The following is a 27,760-nucleotide window of genomic DNA, read 5'->3' on the forward strand; positions in this document are numbered from 1 at the left end:
TTTAATTAAATTAGAGTCGGTGAGCTGGGATAGGCTGGGAGTTCTCTCGGTCCAGACTGCAGGAAATCCGACGTGGACTATAAACCCGCAGAAACGGACAGACAAACAAGCGAATGAGCAGAAGTCGATGCGGAAAACTTGACCAGATCTTCTTTCGCGGGAAAGAACGCTACAGTGCATCCAGACGTCTGAGGTTACAGCAACATGCCGCGGCGGACTGTACAAGAAGTGACCGTTCAAGACGTGCAAAAGAGACGAAACCCCAACAAACACTATGTAAGTGGACCTCCGCGAGGCTCTTTGGCCAACTTTTCCCGACGCAACGAGCGCGCTTAGTGTATTTTGGAGGTTGTTTTCTGGTTTGTCTGAACAAAGGCTGGAGATGCCATCGGGAGGATCGGGTTACACTTCAGCACGACTCGCCAAAAGAGTCGATATTTTTATATTTTACAAGTATTCCCGTTCAGCTGCAGTACACTGTTAAAAGCTGGAGGGCCAGGTAAAGTCAGCGTGTTATAACCCATCTATACTGTAGTATCAGGCTCAGTCCAGATGTTTTCACATCTGCATCGGTGTAACAAAGACGGCGAAGTCTGTTAGAAGCACACAAGCCTGTATAAATCCCAGTAAGCGAGGTTTTAGTGAGTTTTAAGAGCGGTTGCTAACTTTTCTGGAGGACTCTGCTGAGACTCCTCCGTGTTTCTCAGGGCCTTTTGTCCTGTTCACCACACCCTTAAAGTTAAAACACCCTTCAACACCCCTAACCCTGGAGATCCCAGCCTGACAAAGCCCAAGTTGAGCGTATCTTCTTTAACTTTTCGCAGATCACTTTTTGGTTTTCTAGACACGCTTGTTTGGGTATGCTTTGCAGGAACGAATGTGAAGTGAATGGTCTTTTGAGGCCAGTGTTGAGAGTCCCTGAGATTACCGGTAATTGCACTTTTTACAAGTAGAAAATGCAAAAATAGATATAAACCACTGGCTTGAGACAAAATAGACATCCTCTGGAAGCTTATAAAGTTCCAGTTTGATTTGGGCTCAGTATTTAGATATTTTTATATTTTCTGTACTTTGAAGCGAAGCTGATTTTTACTAAACCTGACAAATATGTGCACCAGTCATATTTCACTCAAAAAAAATAAATAATGCATTTTATTCCCACACATAGTAATATAACCCACATGTAGTACTTTAATGTACTGTGTTCTCCAATTATAGGCTATATTACAATACAATACATTACAGTTTACTGTAGTAAAACTAAGGTATAATAAGTATTTTTTTACATTTGGTCAGTAGGCTTTAGCATGCATTAAGTGTTATAAATGCTGTAATATATACAGTATAATACTATTCAAAAGCACTACCATATTTTTTCAAATGGGTTATTTATTTATCTATTCACACACACACACACACACACACACACACACACACACACACACACACACACTCTCTCACTCACACACACACACACACACACACACACACACACACACAGACTCTCTCTCAAACACACACACACAGACTCTCTCTCACACACACACACACACACACACACACACACACACACACACACACACACTCTCTCTCTCAAACACACACACACACTCTCTCACACACACTCTCACACACACACACACACACACACACACACACACACACACACACAGACACACACACACACACACACACACACAAAAACATGGATATTTGAATAAGAATGTCAGCACTGAAATATTTTCGTATTCAGAAATGCAATGCAATTCATATTAAATGAAAAGTAAAAATACACCAAATAGCTGAATTAGCTTCTTTTTCTCATTGATTACAATTTAATTACATAAATTACCGGCCCTGTGAGGTTTTAAGCGCTTTGAACGTATATGAAACCTTTCCCGATGGGGTTGTAGTATCTTCTTCATAGTGTTGTGTTTACTAGCAACTAAATGAAACCTGTAACAAAGGCTGGAATGCAAATGTAAACGACACATAATCTCATCCTAGCCAGCAACAGTTGACCTGCGCTCTGTGAACATCAGCCCTAAAGCCATAACATAGCGTTATCCCACCCGGAAGGATCCGCGACGCTTGCTTTAGCACGCCGGCTGGAAAACTCACATCAGCATCTACTGTCAGAAATGAGAAATGCGTGCCATCTGAGCAGAAGCGAGGCTGGAAAATCCCCCTCAAACGAACGCATCTGACGGTCGTATTTATCCAGGGTGAACTGCAGCTATGCGTTTTGCCAGTGTGTGTGTGTGTGTGTGTGTGTGTGTGTGTGTGTGTGTGTGTGTGTTCCTGGGAATCTAAGCCCTGACCTTGATGCCGAGCTCCTGGAACGGAGGCTGACTTCACATCACGAGCTTATTTTAGTCATAATTCTGCTTACTGCATTTCCAGTCAGCATGCATCAGTCGTTTTAAAATAATAAAGCCACCGGTTTCCGCCGACCCGGTCGTTACAAACATCATCGTCCTGAGAAAACTAGTGTTTTTCTGGCAGAACACATTGTGATAAGGGACGTCGATCGCTATAAACATCACTAATAGCCTGCGGCACACGCTCTATAAAACATGGCTTGAGTCAGACTGATCAATACAAGGCCCTTGCTTCTAGATGTGTGGGAATCCTTGCAGGCCGTTCGTTGAGAAAAGAAAGCATTGCTGAAGACGGCCCTCTCTCATACGAACCAAAGCCTCCCTTCCCCCTCTACTAGAGACGGAGGAGGAAAAAGCAGACTTCATGTCAGAACGGTCAGCTTTTTAACTGTTTAGGGACAGACGGGCAAGAACTGACTTGGTTGGAACGGTTGAATCTAAGACAAGCATCTCTATCACGTTTGCTCATATTTAGGGAGAAAATAAACACAATCATCAAAATCAACCCAAAATGGCTAAGAACGCAGCTGCTGTCTTCCCATACTTGGAAGACATTTTTATCAAATGATTTATTTTTTATTTTTTTTGGTCAAAATATGGTTCAGTGTTTGAAAAGAAAATTTACAATTAAATTATAAATGTTATTTTTCAACATTTTACAGTGAAATATTAGCAATTTTAAAATAGTGATCTTTTTTTTATTTCTCATTTTATTTTATTTTAAATTTTTTATTATTAATTGTATAGGTAGTAGTAGTAGCAGCAGTCATATTACTGATATGAATATTTTTTAATTATTTAAAAATATTTATTAATATTGATACATAATGATCATATTTTGGCCAAATTGGGCAGCTATACAAACCATGCACAGCAAACCTGTTTTTTCGTTTTCTCTCCCTTACCAAATTTTGCTGCCAAAGTTGAATATTGCATTTGCATTATTTAATTTAATTTAATTTAAATGTATTTTGTTTAGACTCCAGTAAACTAGTCCAAGGTAACTAAGCTGTTTTGTACTAGTTATCGGGGTGAAAATGTTTTCTTCCAGTTGGCTGTTAATCGCTGCAAACAAATTTTTGAAACGATGAGTAACTAGAACGTTTGTTCACAAAATGTTCACGTAGTTTTTTTTTCTCATAAACACATATTCAATAATAGTCAGAGCTCTGGATTCAGAAGAGATGTAGAGCTCCGGTCTTCATTCGTTGAAGCTGCGTGGAAAAAAACACTAAGCACTGGTTTGGAACGATGAGGGTCAATAACTGATGTAGTTATCGTAGAAGGTGTGTGAGTCTGTGTGTGTGTGTGTGTTAATTGTAAATCTGGGTTAACTAAGTCTCTTTCTTTTTTAACCCTAGGTTTACATCATCAAAGTGGCGTGGTCTGACGGCAGCACTGAGATCATTTTCAGGCGCTACAGTAAATTTTTCGACCTTCAGGTGAGTTTTGAGCTTCTTCCAGTATAACACTGGGATGATAAAGCAAATATTGGCGTCCTTTAGTCTTAAAGTAGAAGCGTGCCTTTCTTTGCCAATGAAACGCTGAAGATGTAATGCCAGTCCTGAGTCAATGGGACGAGCTAGTCGTCATACTGGTAGCTCAACAGCTTTGGCCACTGGACACAACATAATACTAATTCTTCTTTTTGGCCCCCCAATTACATAATAATTGTACATTTGCTTTTTTTAAAGACAAACAAAACAAATTCATGTCACAAAAATTGTCGCCAAACACACACACACACACACACACACACAAATTGTAATAATATGACACGCTGATGAATAATAAGTATAAGGTATGGCTATTAATATAACAGTCACAAATTAGTTTTTTGTTAATAGGGTTATTTATTTATTTATTGGTACTTTTTGGTACTTTCACGACTTATTATACCCCTTTGCCAAGAGTTTGATTGACAGGAGGTCCGACCAATCGTAACGCAGAATCTGCCCTTTTGATGTTCATTCGTGTTTATTTCATGTTAAAACTATTTATTGTGTGACTTTGTGTTTTGTGGTGAAGTGATTTGAGCATATATTCGAAAGTGAGAGAGGCTGTGTGTGTCATGAGCTACTAAGAGAACTTTATAATAATGGCTCCTAACATGCATTTGACGGAAGCGCCAACTTCTGAAGTGTAGCTTTTCAAAATAAAAGCCGTCTTGTGATCCACTTGCGGCTCGTGACGAAGCCATGCCTTGGATAGGCAGTATTTAATTGTCCGCTCGTTTAGCTTTGTCATATTAAAGAAAAGTGCATGCAGTAATACTGAAAACTAAAAACTAGCGTGGGCCTGTTGGTTGAAGTGTGCACTTTACAGTACGGCCGTAACCTGGTCTGGTCTGGTGATGTTTGATCATCCTGGTCACTGATGACTGAGACTTTTCCTGTTTTGATCAGAAACTTCATGAGTTGTGCAACGACATCTCATCCACGACCACGGTGTCCTAAAATAACACACAAAGAAAGTGTTGCTAAGTGCTTGGTGTTTTTACGGTTGTTTCGGTTTGTTTGAGAAGAGCTTACTGTCTTTATAGCAGTTCATTGCGATCCTTCAGAAATATCACTGTACAGAGGATCAGATCTTTTAGTGAAACACAGCTTCCACCACTTCCTTTCCTGACTTCTATTCATGCGCTGTTAGTTAGTGCTGTCAAATGATTCATCCAAAATAAAATAAACGTTTTAGTTTCGGTAATATTTGAGTGCATATTGTGAAATAAATTCAAGCACATGCACGCATAGATTTCAGAAAAATAGGTTGTTTTATGCATTAAATAGATTTATAAATAATATAAGCATGTGAAAATGTATTTTATGATATACTGTATGTGTGCGACGAATATACACAGTACATAAATTATGTAAAACAAAACCTTTATTTTGAATGCAATTCAATGCACTGCTGTTCATGTAAAGGGTTAATTAATTTAGTAATTACACAAAAAAGAGGAATGTATTTAATCATGCCCTAATTAAACCAGAGCATGGGATTTATTTGATTTATCAATTAGTCGTCTTTTGAAATGACACTGATTTATAAATGATGATTAATCATAGACGAGTTTGCATGTTTAATCTGATTGATATTAATAATGTAAAAGTAGTATGAGTTGAGATCAGCTGAACACACAGATCAAAGCGTTAAACTTCAAGGCCTGTGCTTCCTGTGACGAAGGTGTTCTGCTGAATCTTCCTCGCAAACAGTTTAGAACGGAAACCCACTATTATTAGAAGCGCTCCGCACAACTGAAGCTATTCACCAAATTTGTACAAATGTTCAGAAATCCCTGCGGTGAGCTCCGCCACAGCTTCCTGAAAATATTACCGGAGCTTTTCTCCGCTGGGCAGTTCCACAGAAATCTGAGCCGTGTGGAAAAATACAAGCTCGTCGAACACCCAGCTCATAGGTCCGTAAATGTTTCCTCGAATTATTTGTAATATTTGCTGCTATTTAACGTCCTGATCTATTGTGCATCAGTATAAATATGCGTTATTATGTAGTATTAATATTCATATTTTTACATAAAAAAAATACAGACACAAAGGTAAAGGAATAACATAAATTTGTAAATGTAGAGGAAATATATATATATATATATATATATATATATATATATATATATATATATATATATATATATATAAACATTAGCTGCAAAGTGATATAATTAAAAAATAAAATCTGAAAAATAACATTTTTATTATTTTTCTTCACACCTTATATAATTTTAACAAAAATTGCTTTCATGAAAAGCTGTTAAATCCTTGAGAAGTTGGCCTCGATGAAGTTTAAGTGCCCAGACCGATTTGTCAGAATTACAATTATAATAAAATAAGAACCTCCACGGCTCATTTATTTTCCTTTTCAGTTCATAGAAAGCACCGGTCACTGGTTTTCCTGTGACGGGATTCAAAAGAAAGCGTATGAAATACTTCATTGGAGGCCGTGCATCGATATTTTTCGTCTTTCTCCTGTGATTCAGGGCTTAAAGTTTCCCAGCACCGCTCTGGATCTCCGACGTGCGGAAAAAAATAATCATACGTTTAAAAAAAAAACGATATTACTTTGGAGTCAATGAGTTCTCTGAGGAGCAGAGCGAACTAACACTACTAGCCCATCAGAATAGTTTGATCTCATAAACACGAGACGTTCGTAGAGTAATCATCTCCATAAGAACGATGTGATCGCCAGAACAAGTCCTTTACCAGTAAGTTAAAGACTGTGTGATTTTAAAATGCATTATCTGTAGGTATTTTACTTTGTATTTTAAGCGTTGTTCATTAAAACCATGGTTTTGATATTTTATTGGAGACAATTATCTTCATCAGTCATCCTGAAGTTACTAGGTTAGGCTGGTTTGTTAGTTGATTACCAAAATAATCATAGTTACAGCCCTAGATTAGTTCACTTATTTCAAAATACTAATGCATTGTTACATTTTTTATAATTAAGTGTCATTGAACATGTCATTAGAGTCAAGTATCTGTTTTGTCTCATCTCATGTTGATAAGTGTTTATTCTTTAGGTCAACCTTATATTCGTGGAACAAAGAAAATCAGTCTGAATAAGGAAAGCTATAACTTTGCCACAATATCCTTAGATCTTAAAATCATTGGACCCTCCTCTCCCCGTCCCGGAAAAAAGTTCAGGCTCAGGATTTTATTTTATTTTTTTTGCTTTAACCCCTAGTGACTGCTTTTAATGGCTTCTTCCTCAGCTCTCCCTCCGTTCCTTTCACTCTTTGCTTTTTTTCTCCCCGTGTTATTGAGGAACTCTAGCGCTGACGCAGCACTGAAGAGGATCTTACGACAGCTCTCTGAATGTGGTTGTGATGTTTCGTAACTCTTCACAAACGGGGGAAACACACACTTTCATTCATACCACACGTTTGGGGCTTGCGAGTTTTAACTGACTCTTTCGTAGCATTTTATTAAATTTAAAATAACTGCCCCGAGTATAATTGAATGTAATGTTTTGAGACACTATCGGAACAATAAATAGGTGCAAAAGACTAAAGTTTGTGCCGTCAAGTGATTAATTGCTATAAATCACATGCAAAAAAATTCCATTTACATTATGCATATATTTATTAAGTATATGCAAATGCACCCACTTGAAAATACTTACATTTATATGTTTATAATGTTTATAATTATATTTAGAGTACAAACGTAACATATTTTTCTTAAATGCATACATGTTAGTTTTCATGCATAGCTAATAAATTTACAGCGTATACAAGTTTATTATATTTTTGGATGTGGTTGATTAATCATTTGACATCGCTAATGAAAGTCAACTTTAAATACAAAATATAGAAGTATCTGTTTACGAGAGAAGGAGCGCTAAACGAGAACGCAACTAAATCAGTCTTTTCATCTTCCAAACACAAAATTATCAATATAGTTGCAAATAGGCAGGCAGACAGACAGAAAATAACCACACACACACACACACACACACACATCAAACACACTGGACTTAAATACACAGCGTGATTGACAGAACTCGAAACACCTGAACACAATGAGAAAATTAGGAGCAACGAAAAGTAGGGAACAGCAAGAAAAAGAGTCCAAAGGTGTGACACCGAGGAATATATGAATAAATATACAAATGTTAATACATTCAATTAAATGGTGATACATAATTGTGGAATTTGCATATTTTAAAATTAAAATATGATTTATTGACACTTGTTTCACATTTAAATATACCAATTCGCAGTGTTAAAATGTTAAAACATAGTAACTTTAAATGTAATGTTCAAGTGTCCCTCACGGCATGACAGTGGCATCAAAAATATTTGCTTTAAAGTAAAACATTGCAAAGAACACATTTGCAGGAAAAGATGTTGCATAGCATCAAAAGCCGTTTCTTTTCACAGTCCAATCTTTCACCCAGCCAAGCAGTTTCGTGAAGATATTCATATAGACACAAATTATATTTAGCCACAAAACAAATGTTGAGGCATGTCTGTTTCTGAGATGGTGATCATCATGAATTGAGCCGCATGTTGCTCTGAACACGAGCTCGGACGTATGGCTGTGATTCTCATCCGTGTCTGCTCGTCGCTTCAGACGCATCACAAGAAGAGCTGAGTCTATGGGTTTATCAGAAAGTCGTGTTCTTGGCAGCTTTGACTCGCTCACATTCACGGCCGCTGCTCTGATTAAGAGCTGATTTACTGTCTTCTCTTCAAAACACCAGCTCGAGAGACTCTGGATAAAACAAAAAGGATAAACCCTCAAGTTGGTCCATACCTGTACGACTTTATTCCTTCTACTGAACACAAAACAAGAACGTGGGGAAGCAATTGCCCATAACCATTCATTTCCATCATTTCATTTAATTGATTTTTTTATTGGAAGCCAGTGGAAGTTGATGGCTACCGGAAACCATTTTTGCATATAATATTTGCAATATTGTTATTACTGTTATACTGTCTATACCGTTTAATGCATAAAGACTTGGCATGAACGTGACGGAGTGCTGATCTTGTACAAGCTTCACTAAGATCAGGTTTTCTCACCGCTGTCGTATTTGTTGTGTGTTTATTTCAGTACAAGCCCCGTTTCTTCCTATTTGCTAGATAAAGCACAAAATAAACACCAATGAACATCAGAGGAGATCTTGTTTCGACTGATACCATTTTTTAACCGATGTTAAAGAAGCAGTTCACCAAAAATCATAATTCAGTCATCGTTCACTTACCCTCGAATAGTTCAAAACCTGTACGGATATCTTTGTTCTGACGAACACAAAGGAAGATTAAAAACAAGTGTGTAATCAGGCTGTTTCGGGTCACTTTCATAGTATATATTTTCTTCGTGAACCATAACGGTTTACAAATCTTCCTTTGCTTTGGGCAGAACAAGGAAATTCATACAGGTTTAAAACTACTTCAGGGGGAGTAAATGATGAGCGAATGTTCATTTCTGGGTGAACTATTCCTTTAATCCTGCTCTTGTCTAAAAAGTCAGATTCTGTGTTGTGATTGGTCGGATCGCCTGTCAGTCAAACTCTCTGCGAAGTTGTTTTAGTCGTGTGCTGACTTTTTTGCCGACTTATTCTGACTTACTCTCAAGAGATGAAGAATCCAGACAAATCTGTCTCCTAGAAGAAGCAGTTTTTTCTCCTCGAGGAGCAATCCTTCAATGCTTTAACTGAGCTTCTGCTCATGTCTCGAGCACACACTTTAATGTGAGACTAAACCGAACAAGCCAACTGAATAGCAGCGTATAAAATGTGCAAAACTAATGAATGAGCAGGTGTCCAAATTTTTGACAGGTAGTGTGCATACTGTTTGTGTAATTATAAGACGTAACCGTAAAATAGCGCCATTACAATAGAGGCTATTTATGTGGCAATTTATCAAATGCCCACATGCATTGTACGCTGGAGTCGTGCATTATGAAGCTGTCAAGTTTTATTAGAAAAATGTGGATACGGTTATATGCAGCAAAAAAAATGCAACCTCAAAACAGTCTTTGTTATGGACCCGTGCAGCTCATTCATTGTGCGGAAATCAAGCGTTTTATCTGTGTGCCGTCATTCTGATGGTGCTGAGTCACAGTAGAAGACATTGTTCTTCAGCTTAATAAATGAGCGGACAACAGTAAGAGCTTTGTCTGGCATGATGACGTATGCCTTCGCTTCATCATTAGTCTCGAAACAGACATGAGCGAGAACTAAGGCACCGCTGAGGTTCGGTCTTTAAATGTGTGCGTGCCTTTGGTGTTTACAACAAAAGTGTATGTTAAAAACCACGAGCTAATTCAGTGTGTCGCTTTTGTTTTGTTACTTATTAAAGTACTTATGTCACGTATTTAAATGCACTTTCATATCAGACACATTACATCAGTCCCCCTCAGACTTTTGCGACTCATTAAGTCATTGAGCAAAATTAATGACGTAAATGACCAACCTACCATTCTGCAAACCTACAAAAACATATACATACAACTAGAGCAGTTTCCGGCTGAAATAAATACTAGACGCCATTAAACGCCATCACAATGCTTGTGATCACAGGAGCAGATTATCAGTTAATAAACCGTTTTTTGCGACTCATATGACCTCAAATCAACTGTAGTGTATGTTTTGTAAACTGATATATTTTGATATTTGCATCATATAACCAGCTGTTTATGGCTTTTCCAAAATATAGTAAATGTGCTCTAAAGCGCACCCGGTACAGCATTGATCTTGTATTGCAAAGTGATCTGAAATGGCACGGTTGCTTTGGCAAACATTTCCTTTTGTTAACTGTATTGTTTGGTTTTTTGGGTCAAGTTTAGGGATGTTCGAAACATTAACCTTGTTATCGCCGCTGATTTCATTGTGTTAAGTGTAAGAACCAACATAATGCTGCCAGAATCACGTTCATCTACTTGAATTACAGAATTACTGTTCAAAGGAGGTCAACATTATGCAGAAATGTCACCTATTTATTCACTGGTTAGCTCTATGTTACTATTGCATTATGGGTAAACACGGGTCTTCAGAACTACAGTCGTTTTTTTGTGTTACAGTCATGCAGTGCTTAAAGTAAAGCCATCAAATCACATCTTGATTGTTTTCTTTCACATGCGTGCACAGATACTTCAGGACCTGATTGTATAGAGCGGCTCTGCTGGATTTGAGCTCTGCTATAGTCATCAGTGCATGAATGTGTAAAATGCACGTATGATCTACTTCAGCTCTGCTCTTTGGAAAGACGCAGGTGTGATTTCATTGGTCCACAGCTGCTTTTGGCCTGAAATAAAGACCTGTAACCAAAACTCCACAGATGGGAGGAAAATGTTTATTGGTGCCAGCAAATGAAAATAACGTATAGCTGCGAGTGAGCGTTACGGGGCATTCAGGACCGGAGTATAAAATGTTCCACTATGTCAGTGTGTCTATGCAGAGCAGGCCACGCACACAGATCGGGAAGGAGGGGGAACGAGCATTTGTTGAATGCATTATAATCAGCGGCCGCTGGTGCTTTACTGCAAAATCACATTCAGTTGTGCTTTTTCACTCTCCTGTCAATCCTGCTCCTCATCCACAGTTGCCGTTGCAAACCGATGTTAAACTTTTCATCATCACTGTTCTGCAGATGGAGCTTCTGGATAAATTCCCCGTGGAAGGCGGACAGAAGGATCCAAAACGCAGAATCATTCCCTTTTTACCAGGTAAACATCGTTCCAGAAAGCCCCTTTCTATGCACACAACGCAAAGTCAACGGAAATTCAGTTCAGTTCTTTTGGCACCCACCAGATTTCAGATCACATACTGAGCGTCTGGCATTCAGATGATTGGACAGAGATCGTAGACCTCCAGCACGATGGATTGGCTTCATGACATGTATATGCAGAATTGGCTTAGTCCGGAGTGTTATTGGTTTAGACTGAACACCTGGCTGTAATTAAGCAGCCTGCAAGGATTGTTTGCTCGTGGATCAGACCGTCTACAAGCACCTGAATGTCGTCTTACGTACCAGCGCTTTACAAGCGTTTAACCACTGTCTCAACTCACTGACGCAGCACTTTGTCCACAGTCTACACAGAAACGCCTGTAATTAGCTGAGCATCGCGTGCAGTATATTCTACATCCATTAGTGAGCTTTGCAAACACACTCATTAAAGACTGCACTGTATCAGTTGTCCATTAAAACAGATCAGTCTACTGACAGCAGTCTTTAACAAGATGTTTGTGCGTTTCATTGATGATTTGGGGTTGGAGAACCCCATTTTTCACCTGCTTTAAAAATAATTCATGTTCTAATAATTTGATCAGTCTTTACCTGAATTGTACTAGGCGTATAAAGATAATGCCGTTTTTCAATTAACCATAAAAATACAAAATTGTGCTGTCAAAGGATTAATCACGATTAATCACATCCAAAATGAAAGTTTTTGTACGCTGGGTACATTTTGTGTGTATAAATAAATACAAACGCATGCATGCATATATTTAGGTTTACGTAAATGCATACACGTGTAAATATTATCAATGTGTATTGTGTGTGTGTATTTGTACATAATAAATATACATAGCACACGCATATATTATGTAAACAAAACATATTTTGGATGCAATTAATCATTGACAGCACTAGTAAAATATACAAATTAATTATAATTGTAAACTTAAGATTGTTAAGTCCCCCTTTTCTTCTTTATTATAGACAGGAAGTTAGAGAAAGGAAATTTTTTTAGACAAATTTCTCTTTTGAGCACTTCAAAACTAATCAGACAAAAGTTGTAATTTACAACCGATGCATTAACGGCTGTTCGTTCACTTTGAAGTGCTTACTGCTTAAAATATTTGTCTTGCTGTGAACAGACCTTCAGTCAGTTTAAATTCCAGTTGAACCATAATTGCTTCAGTTGAGAGATTCATTTAGATTTTGCAATTAATTGTTATCATACCGTAACCTGTCTGCACGGATAAAAAGTCCCTCACCTCAGAATCTCCTGAGTAGTTGATTTCATACAGTGTGAGCGGGGTTTTTGTTGCACATTAACACACACACGCACCACATCACACACACCGAGGTGTTTTTAACCACATTTTTCTGAATGCGCAGTTGCTAAAAAAGCCCACGACCCCGGGGCCTTGGGTGGGACGGTCTTGTTGTTTTCCCACATGTTTCGCTTTATATTTTTACTTCATTCAGCTAAAACGGACCACAGTATATGGTTATAGTTCAGCAGGATATGACTCATAAAACTTAAGAGGCTCATTTGTGTTCATTTCTTGGTATTGTTTTATGGGCCACGGTCTTTGTTTGGGCAAGTTTCGTGCTTGTGGTCTTCCAGCATCTGATAAAATGGTTATAAAGCATGAAGGGACATTCCCAAAAGCTTCCCTAAATTGCCTTTCAAGCCCTGTAAAGAGTGCTGATGAATTAGAGAATGAAGATGATGATCGTCTTGATTTCCTTGCAGGCAAGATCCTCTTCAGAAGAAGCCATATCCGAGACGTGGCCATGAAACGACTGAAACCCATAAATGAGTACTGTAGGGTAAGTTAGAAAACAACATCTCACCTGTCGCTAGCGTTCGTCTCACACACGAAAATGAGAACCGTATCATGTTTTTAGTTACGATATGCTGCAGAAGTCACCCTGAATAAACATCTGCCCGTTCGTTACTCAACGCTTGGGACTGTTTTGGTTCAGTTAAACCCAAAAGGAGAAATTTAGCAGAAGTTGCTCATTTCCAGTAGAAAAGGCCATGTTTCTCAGTAGTCTGCTGCCCCTAATAGCATGTAAATATACTTGTGTTTGAAATACCTTTAATTTCACGCTAATACAATTTGTTTGAATTCATATTTATGCAAAATACCCTGCAATTTTAATATAAAATAACTGCTACAGTCTGATCAATTTAAAGAACTAAATTTTGTACTTGACGCACGTTTAATTGAGTGGAAGTACGGTTATAGGTAGAAGTATGTTTGATTGTGCTAAAGTTATACTGTATAGTATACTTCAGGTACAATTGAAATATTTTGCATTTAAAGTCTGATATTATTCAAAGATTGTCGGATTATCATCAAAATTTTATGTTAAGAAATGCCCTTATCCACTTATCCGTGACTTTAGGTTTTTACATGGAGGTATTGTATATCAGTGACATTAAAAGGCATAAATATTCACAGTCTTGTAACTAAACATTGACTTTGTCAGGGTAGTTTGTTTGTTTTTTAATACTTGCTGCCTGCAATGTTATGAAATGTTAATTTAAAACGTTTTTTATTTGAATGCATTTTAAAAGTGCGGTGTGTGTGTGATATTGGACGGCTAGTGGGTACCGCGGTCCAAATTCAGATTATTAGAGAGTGTTGTTTCTCACACCTCCTTCCTCTGCGTGGCGCTCACGCGGGTTGCCAGATTGAGGACATGCGACAGGAACAAGAGCAACTGACGACGTTAGGTGACGAGTCGTACACTTTTAATAAGCCTCTGGACGTCGTGTCTTTCTAGGTCTGTACGATCTGTGATATCTGACGCCGGTCATTCGGTGTCTTCAATGGCTGTGTTTTAAACCAACTGGCAACCCAGGCTGTCAGGTACGATTGGATAAAGCGGCAGTGGGCGGAGTCACACAGACCACAACAAAAACAGACATTCCGACGCGGAAAACACATTTCAAAGCAGAGTCGCTGGATTTAGTGTCATGTCGTATCGTTATGTTTTAGTACAGTCAGAGTTATTCCTGTGATAAGAGCTGCATTTGCATCCTTGATCCTTCAGAAATGATCCTAATATGCTGATATTTATATAGTTGATTTTTTAAAAAAATTATAAAATGTGGAAGCACTTTGCCATATTTCAGGATTCTTAGCCTTTTTCTGAAGTAGCAATATTTTGTAACGTTTAAAAAGCGCTTGCTGTCGTTTTTTGATATACTCGAATACACTGATACACCTCGCTGAATAAAAGCATCCGTATCTTTAGTGGCTCCAGACTTTGACATGGTAATGTACGTCTTGGCTTCCAGCAAGCTCACCTTTTATAAGAACCTCATAGAGACTTTTCAGAGTGAAAAAGTAGAAGTAGGTTAACTTCAGAGAGATCGTGTATTAAAGTCCACCGCTCCGAGCCAGGTTTTCTGCGGTGGTCTGCGCTGTGAATTGAATTTCCTTAACATAAAAGACTGTTCCGTCTTAAGTGACTGTCAGGCTTTTGGTGGAAGGGTTAAGAGGGGAAAAAGAAGTCAGGAATCCAGATTTGGCAGCGTGCTGTCTGCTTTAGGGCTGGGGTTTGGAGCTGCGCTGAGTTAGCCTTCGTCAGCACATCATGGCTTTCTGTTGACTTTTTAAAGGGCTGTTTCTAAAGGAAACTGCTTTTCAAAATATTTTTTTCTCCGAGGGTGCCTGCGTGAGCGGTCATGATCTGCCAAGGAGGATTTCAGCTGTTTTGACAACGTCTAAAAGTCACCATTCAGTTCCAGTAATTTCAAGCCCCTCTCACTTCCTCAACGTCGACCGTAAACAAGCGGTGTCATCGTCAGCTGATGAATCAGTCCTGTCGTGTTCGGGGTTAAATAACATGATTTCATTGTTTTACAGTAATTCCTCTTTAGTGGAAATAAATGACAGTTTAATTGAACCCCAGATATCTGATTAGCCTTAATAATTCAGACTTAAGACACAAATGAGCTAATTTCTCTAGAGTTGCATTCTAATTGCATACTGAGTAGTATGGGTGCTTGTTTCCACCATTCAATAAAAAGGTAAAATCACAATTTTTCGTCAGGAGTACATAATAAAAGCTTGCAATCACGTGCTACAATGTCAGAATTGTGTGTTAAAATATTTGTATTTATTTAAACAAACATCTCACAATTCTGGGAATATATATATTAAAAAAAAAAAAAAAAAAAAAAATATATATATATATATATATATATATATATATATATATATATATATATATATATATATATATATATATATATATATATAATTTAATTTATTATTATTAATATAATTAATTATTATATTATTATAGGATATTTATCTGTTTATTATATATTATTATGATTAATTATGTATTTATTTTTTGGATTTTTGTTTTTCAGTGGAGGTCATGTGTTTCATACAGCGTTTGTTCTGTTGGGTGAATGGAACCAATAGTTTTCAGTTATTTTGGCTTGAAAATAAGGCATATTAGCCATTACTTTTTTTGAAAATCTGAAATTAATTATTTGTTCTTTAGGGGAGAAAAAAAGTACAGTTTCCCACAAATACAAAGTTAAAAATATATATATTTTAATGAATTAATTTGGTTTTACATGAAAATTTCACATGAATAAGCAGTCATTAAACTACAAGGACAACTGATTGCCGCAGAATATGGCGTTATGTAAGTAGTACAGTATGTACTGTATAGTGAACAATCCCCTTCTTTTATGAACACAGTGCATGGCGTGCCCTTCTGGGGTGATATAGACAAACATTCATCTCTCTCTCTGCCACATACACACACATAAAACAATCAAGGTAATGCACCCACCCAATAGAGTGCATTTACTCTAATTGGCCGGCCTCCATATAGCAGCGTCTTCAGGGAATGCTAATGAGCGGGAGGTCAGGTGCCGAACCCTGGGGAGCCATCCATCCGTGCACATCTGTGAAAGAATAAGATCCATATCCATCCAATCTCAGAGCAGTCATCAGCAGTGTCCTGTTTCTGACTAAAACAAGCATTCAAAACACCCCTTTCATTAAGAGAATTGAGCACCGCGCTCAATTGCGAGAGTAACCGGCGAGTCAGAAGCGATTGTGAGAAACCGTCCCGGGCTCGGTCTAAAAGCCGGGGTAGAAAAGGGCAGCCTGAGCAGATGCGTCCGAGCGTGCGAGTTTTAATATTCCAGTCAGGTCAGCCGTCATAACTCAGAAGGGACGTCCGTCTGAAGGACACCGAAGCAGCACTCCGCTTTATTAAATTAAAGCTCCTCTGCCAAAACATACAATGGCAAAAAGCATCTTCTGTCGGCCAGGAGGCACACGCAGCTTTATTAGACGAGGGGCTGGATCTGAAGAGCAGAAACAGCTTGCTCTCGGCGCTGAGTGAAGCACAGCCCATCTGCCCTCGTGTCGTGCCCTCATATCAGAGCGCTGCATGACGTCCGTGATTATGCATCAAATAAATGAAGAAATGCATGACTTGCTGTTTGGTGTAAATGTGACTCTGCTTTTATTTGACCTTTGCGTGCGATGCTATAAAGACAGCGTTTGGGTGGTAAAAATATGTTTGTGTAGAAGAAACCCATTGTAGTTTAGGCTTTATATCTTATCAGCAGCTTCTGAGTGTGTGACATAAATGTGTATGTTATTTTCCACCTCAGGCCCTGATCCAGCTGCCAGTGTATATTTCTCAGTGCGAGGAGGTGCGTGTGTTCTTTGAGACGCGTCCTGAAGACCTGAATCCACCAAAAGAGTACGTTTACGCTCCATGCAACACACACACACACACACACACACACAGCAAAATCAGTAAATAACTTCATTTATATTGAGAGATTGAGTAACAAATCAATAAATCTAAATAAATAGCCACTAGCCTTGACAGCTCACCAAGTCAACAATTAGATTTAAAAAAAAAAACATGTGCAAAATGAATAATCTTGTCATGTACAGACACCAATTTATACTTATGACTGAATAAAATTGTAATAATTAAATTATAATAACAACACGTTTGCTTAAAAAGATATTAGCAATAAAATCATATATTAAAGAATATATATATTTTAAAAGTTAAAATTGTAAAAAAAAAACCTACAAATTATTAAAACTTTGACTAAAATTAAATTGGGAAAAAAAACAGAATTTAAAAACGTAATTGCAACAATTAGAGTAGTTTATAAATTGCACTGAAATAAGACAAACATGGTTCTAAAACTGTCTTTATATTAAGAAAAACATCTGGGCAAAAGATTAATTGTGATTAATCGTGCCAAAATAAGCTTTTGTTTATATTTTATGTGTGTGTGATGTGTTGTTTATGTATATATATAAAATATAAAATACACACAGTCATACAGCATACATTTTGAAAATATTTATTTAAATTTGTATTATTTACGAATTGAAGTAAATACATATCAATGATATCACATTTGTCTTAAATATATACACGCATATGTGTGCATTTATATATGCATAATAAACACGCAGAGTACACATGCATATATTATATAAACTAATTTTTGAATCAAAAAAAGATGGCCAAGAAGACGCCTGTCTAACTTGCATATATGTTCATTTCCAGGGAACCCAGTGGAAAAAAGAAGTCAGGTAAGCCAATCTTGCCGGATCTGTCCGTGGTTAGTGTGCCCTCTGCTGACCACGCTCTTCATAAACGTTGGGTTTCTCACCCTTTACTACGGATGCTTTCGTTCTTTGTTACCCGAACGTTTCCCACCTCCGCCTCACTCCAGCTCTCGTTCGTGTTCCCTCATCAGGCATTGTGGAGCGAGCGACTTCTTTCCTAAAGAGAGGTAGTAACAGATACTTGCTTAGCCGTGCTCTGTGTGTGTGAGCCCTCGAGGTGCGCTGCGGCCGTCTCTTAGGTGGGCAAGGGCTCGGCTTTGTGCTCCGTCCCTGTGTGATGTGCATGGCGGTGTGGTGGTGGTGGTGGTTTACCGGAGGACCTAGTCGAGTTAGCAGACAGTAGTGTGTTTGGTAACGGTCTTTAGCTGCGGTTAACGCTCACCGTTTCTTCACAAGGTATAAGAGAGCAGCGCCTAGCGCCCCTAACGGTTCAAATGTGCCTGCTCTGGCATGTTTTGTGAGATGCGAAGTAGCCATATTCGTTTTACAAAATATCTAGCAACACATTGGATGACTTCTCTGATGTTGGTTGTGCTCTCTCTTCAACCTTGCGATTGAAACGTTAGTCAGGGCTCTTTTTTTGTCATTAAAATCGTAAATGCTTTAGGCAATGTGCAGCTTTTGAGTTGAGTTCAGTAGAAATGACACTTTGTCTGTGAATGATTTCAAAAGAATGAGAGGAATCGTGTCTGCAGTAAACTTTTACATTTACTCACCTTCATGCCGTTTCTTCTTTCTTTCTTCCATTCTACGGAAAGTGAGGCAAACATATGACTTATACTCTACTAATAAGTCTATCTACTTTCTCTTTTTGAGATTTTTGGCCTTTTTATTCAAGTTTGCACAACTAAAACTTCATTAATTCAATAAGTTACTAGAACTCACTTTACACAATGAACAGGTTTAACTAGAACACTTTAGTAGCACTCGCTAACTATTGACTAGCACTTTTCCCTCAATCATTACCTACTTTTCTGCTTCTTAATACTTAGTGTGGTAGTTAAGTTTAGTTAGTGTGTAGGATTAGGGATGTAGAATAAAGTCGCGAAGAATAAGGCATTAATATGTGCTTAATTAGCACCAATAAGTGGATAATATTCTATTAGCACTCGTGCTAATAGGTATAACCGTAAAATAAAGTGTTACCAATTTAATTATTAACTTTATTATCGTACAAGCACCAACCAGCGCAAATACACAGCGCTCGTAAAATATGGCAAACAAAGGCTCAAACACACAAATGCATTCATTTAAGCTCTTCTTAATATTAATTTTGAGATGTTTTGGTCGTATGGAGTGGACGTCTCTCAGGTGTCATTAAAAATCTTCATTAGTGTCTCTGAAGCACAGCAGCAGTCTAAATATTTAGGACTAAATCTTTCAGGTTTGGTACAACATGAGTGTGAGTAAATAATAGAACTTCCTTTTTGGGTGTGATATAACTTTAAGGTGTAAACACACGCGTAAGGTATTTTTGGGAGACCCTCATGAAATCATTCACAGAGATGAGTTCAGCTGAAACCGTATCTGCTTCAATGATTTTGTACGGATCACCAAACTAATCATCACGCACAACTACGTTAGACTCTAGTAAATGTGCTTTGCAGAACAATCGAAAGCCGTTGGAACGAGCCACTTTTCCATTATTCCAGTCTCTTCCACGTTAGCCGTGGGTTTGTTTCCCTGCAAGACTCCCGGCACTAAACCCTGGGGCTTTCCAGCTTTGATGTTTTCCCGTCACGCTTGCCTCTTTCCTCTCCCGTGGTGGCGCTGGGACACCAGGAGAGCCGTCCATAGCTGTGTGTGTCTCTTCAGGAGGAGACTCGTCCTCCGCCGACCCGCTGCTGCTGGACCAGTACGTGGCCGTCACCGACTACGAGAAGCAGGAGAGCTCTGAGATCAGTCTGTACGTGGGGCAGATGGTGGAGGTCATCGAGAAGAACGAGTCCGGTACGAGCCTTCGCTGTTATTGTCCGTCACGCCATGCATTGCATTATTTACCCAATATAGAAAGTCAGAATTGCATGACGGAAACAACATTTTTTCCCACTATTGTGTTTGTACCCAACAGATCGGACATTTTTCTTGCAAACTGCAAGTTTATCTTTTGGACTTTATTACTCATCGGTGGTAGTTTTAAAGTCCTGAGGCAAAAGACTTTATTACAATTCTGACTTGACACGCAATTCGTCAGAACTGTAATTTATAAACTCACAGTTCTGAGGAAAAATTGCAGTTACTTTTTATTATTAGTTTTCATTTTAAATTTTAAATTGCTCACTAAGATCGTCGGTTGTCGCCACCTACTGGCTAAATGATAAAAGTTGCAATAAAGTCCCTGAAACATGCAATAACAGACAAGCAGAGTCATGCAAATGCTGAAAAGTGTGTGTGTGTATATGTATGCATATATATATATATATATATATATATATATATATATATATATATATATATATATATATGTGTGTGTGTGTGTGTGTGTGTGTTTGTGTGTGAATTGAAGGCTACCAGGAAAGCTAATTTTGGTTTATTAATTGCATTCATATGTTCAAAAACCAGCTCTTGCCTCATCATATTGATAATTACCAATTAAGCAAATCGTAGCCTATATGCGTAAAAAATATACGCAAAATTTGACAAAGGTCAGTTTGCATCCCTGATTATATCATGCATCATCTATGAAATATTAAATGACGAGCACAGCTAATAAAAAGTTGTCTCTCCTGCCACTGCACAGAATCTTTGAAGCACCAAAGTAGAGTTAATAATCTTTCACAACTTGTTTTATATAGCATACCTTGGAAAAAATATGAGGCCCAGACCTCGGGGGGCTCAGCGGTGGTAGAGTGCTGTTAAATTAATTGAATGAATATTCTGTCATCATCACTCACCCTCCTCTAATTTTCTTTCTTTTCCGTCTGATTTCCCAGGTTGGTGGTTTGTCAGCACCGAGGACGCTCAGGGCTGGGTACCAGCCACATGTCTGGAGGCTCAGGATGATCCTGATGATTTCTCGCTCCCAGCAGAAGAAGGTAAAGAGTCCTGCCTGTCATCAGATGTTCCTCTTACTTTAATCAAATGTCTGCAACAACAACATAAAATCAGATTTGGGATCTCGACAAGTAAAGTGTGTGTTTTTTTTAATGCTCATTTCTAATTTAATATCCGGAAACTATAAGAATGACTACTAGAAGTCAGCCATTCATTGCTTGTCAAGAGTTTAAACTCTTTTTGGGGTGCTTGTTAAGTTTAGGTACTGTGTAGGACTAGGGATGTAGAATAAGGTCACATAGAATAATATGCACTTAACTATCACTAATAAATGGCTAATATTCTAGTAATATGCATGCTACTGATAGATCCAACCATAAAATAAAGTGTTACCCAATAGAAAATGGACTAAATTGATTAAGCTTTTACAGTCTCCTTCTGATCACACTGTAAAGACAGTTCTCTCTCAGTGTTTGTCTTGTTTTAGATGATTAAAATGATTCTCAAAGACTTGTCCTCTGAGAAACCGGTCAAAATGAAAGGGAGTGCATGTTTGAAAGTGGAACAAATATCCTCTAATGACCCCCGAAAACTGATTAAAAAGAATATGTCGCCCAAAAATAAAAATGACAGCATAAACCACTCACCCCAAGACATCCGAGGTGTATATGACTTTATTAAAATTATAACGTAAATACATGACTTCCGGTTATTTTCCATTCTGGCTTCTTGGCTGACCTATGACCCGATGAGTTGATTCATACGTCACTCAAGAAGCCAGAACTGGAAGAGCCAGGATAAATTTGTCAAAAACTCTGAAAGAAGAAAGTCATATACACCTAGGATGGCTTGGGGGTGAGCAAAAATATGCCCTAATTTTCATTTTTGGGTGAACTATTTTTTTAATTACTTAAAATTACTATAATTTAAAACGTCCTGTACACTTGCATTATATGAAGAACTTTGTTTGGGTGAAAAAATTGACTGTGAACCTTGCTGAGCCATAAAGACTTACAACACCCTTATCAAACACCCTATCCAGAACACACCAGACGGGAAAATATTACAACCCCCTAACATCACATAAGTACAAAAAATCATACAATGTTTCTCATAGCAAGAGAGATGAGAAGGTTAGAGTTATTCTCGGTTAAAATCTGCTAAGATCTGCACTGTATGGCAGAGAGTAGATATCTGGTAGGCTAGTATATCCAGTATGAAGAGACCTGACCTGTGTCTGCTTGCTCTCTGCTGGAGTGTGCCGGAGATTCTGGTCACTGCCGAGGCACGTTGGTCGCCGGCGTACTTTAGGGGATCTGTTCAGCACAGGCTTTGGTCAAGGTGGAGAGCACAGCACTTTATCACTCTATTGTGAAGCATGCATGTGTGAGCCCTGCATGTGGTGCATGCGCTGGAAGTCTTGTAGAACTGACCACAGCACGAATCGGGGAATTGTGACACTGGTAGCTTTTTTTAAATACTTTCATTTCACGTTTAATTTCTGGTTTGCAAATGGAATTGCAGAAGCACATGAAATGTCGCTGTGAATGACATGGTGTTGACTGATGCATGACGGAAGCTCCAAATATAAATGAGCGACACAATCACAATTTCAACAGATTAAAGGGATTGTTCACCCAAAAACTAACATTTGTTGTTATTTCAGGCCATACAGTATTTTGAAGACTTTTGTAGAACAAAAGTAGAGTTTGTAGAGTTTTTTTTTTATTATTTGAAACCGTGCACCTTGGTGATTCAATCAATAATGTTGTGAATAATGCTTAGTTTCTTGCACAGATTGATTGTTTTGCTTCATAAGACCTCAATTTATGACCAAGAGCCACAGGGATTCATTTCCTGTTCCTTGATATGCTTTTTACTCAATAAAAAAAAAATATTATTTTTGCCCAAACATGTCAATTTGCTGAAATTAAACTTTAACGTGTAACTCAAACTGATGCATTACGTGATATAGCTTGTTCAGTCTAGTATTATGTTAATTATATCAGAAATAAATTGGAATGACCCATTTATTCACACAGTTTTACACAGTTTTTCGTTTCCTATTCTGAACAGTATGAACAAAATATATGAACTGTGGAGAAAAGCAAAAGTAAACAAATGAATAATGTTCAAGCTAGTTTTTTTATGGCTTAGAACTTCATCTAAGTAAGCATTTAAACGATCAAACCCGGTGGACCCATGTTATGTTTAGATTGTGATTATGTTGGTAGCATGTGAAAATAATCAGTCTTCCCAGCAGATGTGCTTATGCTGTCAATATTTCGAGTCTCTGATCAGATCTTCCTCCCCACCCTCCTTCATCTGCTATTCATCAAAAACCTAAAACAGACAGAGCAAATGCAGATTACAAGCAGCCATTTAAAAAGTTAAACTACATCAAATTTACCACTGCATGTTTTCAACTATTTTTGAAAAACAATGACAGCATGGTAAGCTCAATAAACCTTCTAAATAAATGTATTAATGTCATTGTTTTCAAGCAACTGAACAGTTTTTTGCTGTCAAGCTTTAGTGGAACGTTATTGCATTTTCCTAAAGAAAACATAAGTGGTAAATGGGCTGTAGTGGTTGGATGTTATTCGTGAACTTCACTTTTAATTTTTTGAACGTCCCTTTCATATCCCCAGAGGAAAAGTACACTGCGATATACCCATACTCTGCACGCGATCAAGATGAAATAGATTTGGAGAGAGGCATGACTGTTGAGGTCATTCAGAAAAACCTGGAAGGCTGGTGGAAGATCAGGTAAAACCAAATGCAAATGTCCTCAACAGTACTCAGAAAAAGTACTTAAAAGGCTTTTTCTTACAGCATTGTCCCTTTTACCCAACAGATACCAAGGAAAAGAGGGCTGGGCCCCGGCGTCGTATCTGAAGAAGGCTGATATCCTCAGTCAGAAGATGGCTGCTGGCGCTCCAGGTCATGCCAGTACTAATGACCTCGATGTGGCTTGCAAACAACAGAACGCCAACAAAGAAAACAAGGAGAACCAGCGCGACCGATTTTCACCCTTTTCAGAAAGCAAGCGCAGTAAGCAAAAAAAAAATCCTTTATAGCCTAAAAAATGACAAGTATTCAAGTATTCAAATGATGCTGCATAGCAGAGAATGCAGATTCATTCTCTGACAGTAGGTGGCACTCACGGAACAGCAGTCAATACAGCGTGTCCTGAGTTATCGCTTTGAACATTGCGTTGGAATTCATAAAAGTTACTGGCCAACTGGTGATAGTTTAATAACCTCTTCTACAAAATTTTTACTCTCATTTGCCACTTGTAGAGAGTTAATTACGGGCTAATTATGAGGTAAAAATAATACTAAAGCATTCCCAGTTGTGTCATTCAAAAAATATAATAGCCTAATTAGCTCCATTTAGATACTAGATTGTAGTGCGCTCTCAGTGGTGGGTTGGATCAGAAAGGGTATACAGCATCAAATAAATATTCAGATGATGTACTTTGGCCAACCCTAACAGAAACAGCAAAAAGAAAAAACTCTAAATTCTTCCCTCTTCTCTTCTACAGAAGCAGGAGCACGACAGAGACCTCCACCACGCCGGGATCTTACAATAGTAAGGGGTCATCATTTATAACTGCTTCTCAAATCTTTTTTTTAATTCTTTCTTCAAGGTTCTACAGGGAGGTGCTTCTCTTTTTTTTATTTCAGTATTTCCTGAAGAGTTTGGCTCGCCTACCAGTGACTTTCTAGTAATCCTGAAGACCTTGATTAGATTGTTCATGTGTGTTTGATTAGGATCGGAGCTAAACTCTGCAGGAAGTGGACCTTGAGGCCAGAGTTGAGAACCTCTGATTTAGAGGATTAATTAATTTTGATGATGGTTGAGTTTGATTGGTTGGAGCAGGGGTTACCAAATTTGATCCCGAAGAGCCGGTGTCTTGAAGAGTTTAGCTGTAACTTGCCTCAACACATCTGCCTGGAATTTTCTAGAATACCTAGTAAGACCTTGATTAACTGGTTCAGGTGTGTTTGATTAAAGTTGGAGTTAAACTCGGCAGGACACTGGCCCTCCAGGACAGCGTCTGGTGACCCTTGGGTTGGGGATTGAGAAGCATACAAGATTAGACAGTCTAACTCTTTGCCTATCTCTTATTTTAGCCACGAGGTGTGAATCTACCTAAGCCTCCAGTGCCCCCACAAGTAGAGGAGGAGTATTACACCATAGCTGACTTTCAGACGACTATCCCGGATGGCATTAGCTTCCAGGCAGGAGTGAAAGTTGAAGTGAGTATAAGAGGAGGCAAAGCTTGGACTTTTTTGACTAGCTCTCAAATGAACAGATCAGAATATTCCACACGTTTCTCAACATTTATATTGCATCTTATACTCCCAGGTCATTGAGAAGAACTCTAGTGGCTGGTGGTACATTCAAATTGATGAAAAAGAAGGCTGGGCTCCAGTCACATTCATTGATAAATACAAGAAAACTAGCAATGCCTCTAGGCCTAACTTTTTGGCCCCGCTTCCTGGTGAGATGGGTCAACTGAAGCTTGAAGATACCTCAAGCAACAATACCAACTCTGAGAATAGTTGGTCCAAACCTCTACCAGATGAACCTTCATCAAACTCTGATTTCTCCACCCGGTCCAAGCTGAGAGAATGGAAGCCCAATGTAGTTAAAGGCAGCCCCCATTTTTCAGGACCCTTACCACCTCCCCCATCCTCACCCACGGCTGAAGAGAAGCCAGCTTTACCGCCAAGGAGAGAATCCATCAACAAGAGCCTGGAACTGGAGGACAAACCCAAAGCAGAACTTTCTAAACCCCTCCCACCCAAACCACCAGCCCCAGGGGTCATCATCCCATTGGTGACCCCAAAACCAGCTCCTGTCAAACCAGACAAACCTCCAGAGATAAAGAAGGAGGAGAAGAACAAGCAGCTCTACCTGCGCAATGAGATGGGCTTGGAGTGTGGCCACAACATCTCAGCCAAGGAGGTGAAAAAGTTCAACCTAAAGCATGTGGCCAAGCAGCCTCCCAAACCCAAAGTAGATTCACAAGAAGACAAGCCGGATTTGCCCAGCCCAGCTCCGTTTCTCAAGCCCAAACCAGTGGTCAGACCAAAGCCCGCCCCTGCAGCCAAACCAGAGCCAGTGGCCAAGAATGAGCTAGACATCACAAACCTTCGGAGTAAGCTTCGTCCGTCTAAACCTCCAGAGTTCAGTGCCAACTCAAGTGATCCCAACCAGCAGAGTGACACTCCCCCGAATAACGGCAGAACAAACGAAGACTCAAAACCCCCCAGTAAACAACAAAATGGCCACGACCCATCCGAAACAACTAAACCACCACCGCCACCAACAGCCCCCAAAGAGCCTCCCCAGAGGCCTTCTGTAGCACCTAGAAGACCTCCTCCACCAAAGAAAAGTTCTGAGCCAGCCAGTCCTACAGACACCAAAGCTCCCCAAAAAGACTTGCCAGAAGCCAAGCCGACCATGCCTCCTCAGAGCAGACCCCCGCCGCCCAAAACAAAACCCAAAGACAAGGAGAAGGAGGAACCCAAGGCCAAGGTCCCAGTGCCACCAAAGCCCCTCATTAAGACAGAAAAACCAGGACCACCGAGAGACAAACTCCCACCTCTTATCAAGGAGCCGGCCAAAGAGGAGCTGTTCTTAGCTGTAGCAGACTTTGAAGGAGACGAGCAGACGCCTGGCTTTAAAGAGGGCGCTGTTTTCGAAGTCCTGGAGAAAAGTACCAACGGCTGGTGGTTTTGTAAAAATGCGAGCGATGGGCCAGTGATGGAGGGCTGGATCCCTTCCAACTACCTGACCAAGAAACCTTAGGTCCTCTTGACAAGGCTGCCTAAAGTAAACTTATTTAATTAACATCTTTTATTTATGGGTACCTTTTTTTAAAAAAAATGACATTACATCTTTTGCAAGTTCAAACAGGCCATAATAATTAGTTTGCTTGCTTTTTTGTAACTCATTTCCCTTTTGGGGGGAAACCATGTGTGCTCTCATATGTTAGCACTGAACATCCTTATATTAATCAAACCTTATATGTATCGCCGAAGGTTTACGTCACTAGCAATATATAAATGACTTTTTGCAGCCTCCATGATATTGTGCCTCGATATAATATGCAAAGCGCTCTGTGCTTTTGCCGTAGATTATGCAAACCGTGATGTCTGAGCAGCGCTGAAATTTCGTTCGAATTCGAAATTCAATATTACGCATAATATGAATCCGTGCAAGCTTTTAGTTCGCAGAAATCGGTCTGCTTTCTCGTTTCTAACACTACAGGAATCATGTTGCATATTTATCGACTTTTTTTGTTTGTTTGTTTTCAGTCTGCACTTTTTTATAGACTTTGCGTAGAACTGATAAGTAAAGGGACAAGAACGAGGAGAAACCGGAAACAAACACTTGGCCTTAAGGTTTACAGAACAGCGGCACCCATTTCTAGTTTGGTTTTCACAGTAGATTAGTCATGAACGTTCTCGCAAAAACCGATTTGAGAAAACAGCCCCTTTTGCAGTACCAATCGTACAGAATACCTC

The 27,760-nt window shown here is 38.9% G+C and overlaps 1 protein-coding gene across 4 annotated transcripts; it reads left to right on the forward strand.

The window, feature by feature from the left end:
* Positions 1–27,760, forward strand: LOC122326145 (SH3 and PX domain-containing protein 2B-like). Of its 4 annotated transcripts, XM_043220837.1 has the most exons (15): positions 1–276; positions 3,743–3,823; positions 11,494–11,569; positions 13,328–13,404; positions 17,237–17,328; positions 18,163–18,188; positions 18,356–18,391; positions 20,040–20,174; positions 21,158–21,259; positions 22,473–22,559; positions 23,870–23,987; positions 24,076–24,272; positions 24,766–24,812; positions 25,358–25,483; positions 25,593–27,760. In XM_043220837.1, exons 1-15 carry the CDS (start codon positions 205–207, stop codon positions 27,039–27,041), a joined length of 2,721 nt encoding a protein of 906 aa, XP_043076772.1. In that variant the 5' UTR covers positions 1–204; the 3' UTR covers positions 27,042–27,760. The 4 variants fall into 4 exon arrangements, with proteins under 4 accessions (XP_043076772.1, XP_043076773.1, XP_043076774.1 ...); XM_043220838.1 differs by lacking the exon at positions 18,356–18,391 and having other exon boundaries at positions 25,593–27,759; XM_043220839.1 differs by lacking the exon at positions 22,473–22,559 and having other exon boundaries at positions 25,593–27,758.

Source organism: Puntigrus tetrazona, chromosome 21 (genome assembly GCF_018831695.1).
Source record: "Puntigrus tetrazona isolate hp1 chromosome 21, ASM1883169v1, whole genome shotgun sequence".
In the NCBI taxonomy this organism is placed as follows: Eukaryota; Metazoa; Chordata; class Actinopteri; order Cypriniformes; family Cyprinidae; genus Puntigrus; species Puntigrus tetrazona.

Coding starts and splice junctions, on each gene's coding strand:
- LOC122326145 (XM_043220837.1), top strand. CDS start 205: ATGCCGCGGCGGACTGTACAAGAAGTGACCGTTCAAGACGTGCAAAAG. Junction 18,189..18,355: donor CAGTGGAAAAAAGAAGTCAG/GTAAGCCAATCT, acceptor TTCCCTCATCAG/GCATTGTGGAGCGAGCGACT. Junction 25,484..25,592: donor AGGCAGGAGTGAAAGTTGAA/GTGAGTATAAGA, acceptor TTATACTCCCAG/GTCATTGAGAAGAACTCTAG.